The sequence below is a fragment of the Oryzias melastigma genome, unplaced genomic scaffold, assembly GCF_002922805.2.
Source record: "Oryzias melastigma strain HK-1 unplaced genomic scaffold, ASM292280v2 sc01636, whole genome shotgun sequence".
Taxonomy (NCBI): Eukaryota; Metazoa; Chordata; class Actinopteri; order Beloniformes; family Adrianichthyidae; genus Oryzias; species Oryzias melastigma.
The window spans coordinates 1-3,838 of NW_023418217.1; the positions used below are offsets into that span (position 1 = coordinate 1).

At 44.0% G+C, this 3,838-nt stretch overlaps 1 protein-coding gene across 1 annotated transcript; it reads left to right on the forward strand.

The window, feature by feature from the left end:
* Positions 1-26: 26 nt before the first annotated feature.
* Positions 27-2,995, forward strand: LOC118598511 (collagen alpha-2(IV) chain-like; the record flags this gene model as incomplete). Its single annotated transcript, XM_036211251.1, is given in 3 exon segments — positions 27-132; positions 2,342-2,560; positions 2,837-2,995. Coding segments are annotated over 3 exon segments (484 nt in total), but the record flags the coding sequence as incomplete, so codon positions are not given.
* Between the last annotated feature and the right edge of the window lie 843 nt (positions 2,996-3,838).

Consider the following 3,838-nt stretch of genomic DNA (forward strand, 5'->3'; position numbering starts at 1 on the left):
GTTACACCTTGCTGTCTCTGTTAGGCATAAAGGGTCAGCCGGGTAGGCCCGGAGAACCTGGACGTCCAGGACTTAATGGTGCCAAAGGGGAGAGGGGAGATTCTGGCTTTGGGAACCAACCTGGTTTGCCAGGTAAGCACAACCTGAACTGTTAACCACAAAGTAGGACTGATGCTGGTTCTACTTCCTCCTTTTTCCAGCTTCTTCAGATGGTCTTCAGCAGAACCAGGGCCCACATTAGCTCAATTTTGTAAAGGCCTCCTGGGGACGCACTTTAGCATAGTGGTTAGCCCGCTCTGTGGTCGTGTGAGTGTGTGTTCCTGCAACAGACAGGTAGCCTGTTAAGGGTGTCCCTTGCCTTCACCCAACAGTTGCTGTGTTGGCTCCAGGAACCCCATTACTCCAAAAGGGGATACAGGGTTCGGGGTTGAGTCAAAGAAGGCTGGGTACTCTAAGGATGCAAATAATCTTGCTAATTTGTACGATATTGGAGAAGGTATTCAGGCAGATCACAGTTCAGTGGACTCTAGCACTGTAAGAATTTTCTGTGGTTGCTAAACTTCTCAATTCTCCAAAGCAATAATGTTAGGTAACACTCTCTATTAAAATTATGAGGGCGTATTCAGACAAGAAAAGTCCAATGGGAAGAATAATTGAAGTCCTACGCTTTGCAATCCTTGTCAGGATAGTTCTCTCATTCAAATTGTACATTTTGCTGATCAATTTTGAACGTCTGAATACAACTCCAATGTAAACCAATCTGCAAACAGCATAAAGACATACCAAAGTCTGAAAACCCTTTTGGATCTATGGGTGTATTCAGACTGGACACTTTTGGTACCAGAAACCAGTTACTAGGAAGCTCTCTCTGACCCATCTTTCGAGGGGGTCTCAGTTTGTTTCCAATCGGACTGAGCTCCGATTCGTGGAGTTTTTCTCAGACTGAATAGGCTCCACAGCTGAACAATTGTACCAAACAGCCACCATAGCAGTGCATTACAGGATGTAAACAGAGAAGGAAAGAAGCAATCACTGAGCCATGGATAAATATGGAGCAACGATGAGACACAGCAACTCATTGATATTTGGTTGGATGAATTCAGACTTGTTAAAACGACTTCATGTGATACACATTGCTTCTTACACTGTTTTCCAGACAATCTATATGTCATAAACACTTACCAGTGTACCTTGTTAGGTCTTGTTTCCTCAGTAGCTGCCTTGCAACATGCCTCTGCTGAACCAAAGCAGCAAATAAAAAGCATTGTACCTCGCATTGATACAGAAAATTGGTAACAAAATATACAGTTTGAATTAGTGAACTATCAACAAGGATTGAAAAGCTTTGGGCTTTCTCTCTTTGTTTGCCATGCACTTGTAATTCCTGGTCATTGGCTGAAGAGATCTTTAGTCACATGGTTTTGTTTACAAGCTTTGGTTTGAAACAGAAATATCCAGATGAAAGGCAGTCTGAATACGGACCAAACACAAGGTTCAGGACCAAACTAAATGGACTCGTCAGGACAAACTATCCTTTCCAGTCTGAATACACCCTAGAAGACTACTTTTTTTCTCCATGCACCAAAGTTAATTTCTCTATCACTTGCTCGTGGATGGAAAGCCAATGATAGGATTGGTGTACTGCCACCTACTGTCTGGGAAGGTGGCATCCATGGTCTGGCTCAGATTGTTAAAGACTTAGTAAAGCTGGACTTCCATTACAGATTGGTACAGATAACCACTGTAAGTGGGACCTAGGTGATGTAAGGGGATATTGGGCAAATGACACTCAGGACCTCTCCTCTGACTTAGGACAATTAGGAGCTACAAGTATTCCCAAGATTGTTGGTTATTGCTACCTTTCAGCAACTTCAGAAGCAATCAAGTCTAGAATATCTTTGGTCCCAGATCCCAAGTTGTGAGTGAAGGGGAAACCCAACAATATCTAGCGCGTACCTCAAAATGTCAGATTGTAAGGTTGGTCTCCTGCCCTTGACAAGTGAAAAACTATGCTTGGTAAACAAGAACCAAGACTGCCGCCAGGTTCACACTTTGCTTTAACCTTGACTGAATCTGCATTTTTTGTAAGAATGATGTTCATGTCACGTCCAGTTTAGTCGATCACCTGCATTAGATCTTGAATGAAGAACTGTGGTGTGACTTGGAGCTGCCCTGTGCAATGCAGGAACTCTTGTATCACAGAAGAAGTGTAGAGATGGCCGTATCAGAGTACTTTGCAAGCCCACAAGAATGCTCCTCAGCAGGTTTAGGTTTGTGAAGCATCTTCTCCCTCTTAACTCCATCCTTTAGTACTCTGTTCTCTTGATATATTTGTCTACAGGTTTTCCCGGACCCAGAGGAGACCCAGGAGTCCCAGGTGTTCCTGGGCTGCGCATTGATGGACCCAGGGGGAGGAACGGTGTTCCGGGACTTCCTGGAGCCAAAGGCCAGCCTGGAGAAATTCTTGGAGCCATTCCTGGAACTCCAGGGCGAGACGGTGGACCTGGAATACGTGGGGACAAAGGCCAGCCCGGCACTCCAGGAGTTCCTGGAGGTCCTGGTATGTCTGCTTTTTGTCTGAAGATGAAAAAGTTCATGAAGCCATGAAGAAGTTCAACAAGAGTAATAAAGTATTTAAACAGTTGTGTGTCAGCAGCCATTATTGTAACTTCTGTCTGTGTTTGTAGCACTAAGTATCACTTCTCCGATTTGAGACAGGAATGAGCAAAAAGACAGACAAAGTCTGGATGCATACGAATATCATATTTACATAATGTTGCACTATCAGCGTGTATCTAAGCATAAGAACTATCACAAACACAAGTGTCATTGTCAGGTTTGGATGGGAAGATTGGTATTCCTGGACTGAGTGGAGAACGTGGAACTGATGGTCTGCCGGGTCTTCCTGGTCCACCTGGACTTCCTGGTGAGGGTCGCGGCTCCACTCCTGGACCACCTGGACCTCCTGGCAACAAAGGACAGAGTGGATCACCAGGTGAGCCAAACCAATCTCTGATCCTCCCTTTAAGTCCTCAAGATTTGAGTGAGATGCTCTCCTCCCCATCTTCTGTCTCTTCTTTCCTTGTGTCTCACCTGTTCAGAGAGAAGTCCACAAATTCTAATAGGAAATGCACAAAAAATGATGGAGACATTTGTTTCAATATTCAGGGGTTGAACCAGATAAAGGGGAGGGGTATTTGTTAGTATCACTGACTGCACAAGATAATTGGACTGAGAGAGTGTGACGTCATCTATAGAAAATTGTTTATGAATACCAAATGAATAATAATAAAATACGGATTGCGCCACGTTGGAACCAGATGAAGCCAGTAAGCAGCAGTTGATCCGAGTCGGTCCGAGTCACCGTTTCTATGGCAACCACTTTCACCAATCAGGAAGGAGCTTGTTTTAAGTCCACACCCCTACTTGAAAGTGGGCTCTGGAGAACCTGTTAATCAGACGTTTTGAATGTTTGACATGCTTTTATTGAGACATCTGATTGGTCAGTTGATAACTTGAAAAAACTGAACCACAGAAAAATATCATCAAAAAATTCAGATTTTTAGGAATATGTTAATAATAATCGTAGCTAAGCAAGATTGGTTACTTAGACAGATAGAATGACTGAAACTGTGTCCACACTGAATGTGGTTTGCGCAGGGGAGGCATCCACTTTCAACGTGAAGTTAATGTACAGGTCCTGCGGCGCGATTTGGGCATCGGGCATCCAGAGTTAAAAAACCTGAACTTCGGTGAAGAGGAATTATTGGGTCAACCAATCAGGGACTCAGTTAGGGGTACCTAGGCGTGCTCAATGATGTTATCAGTGGCAAAATTT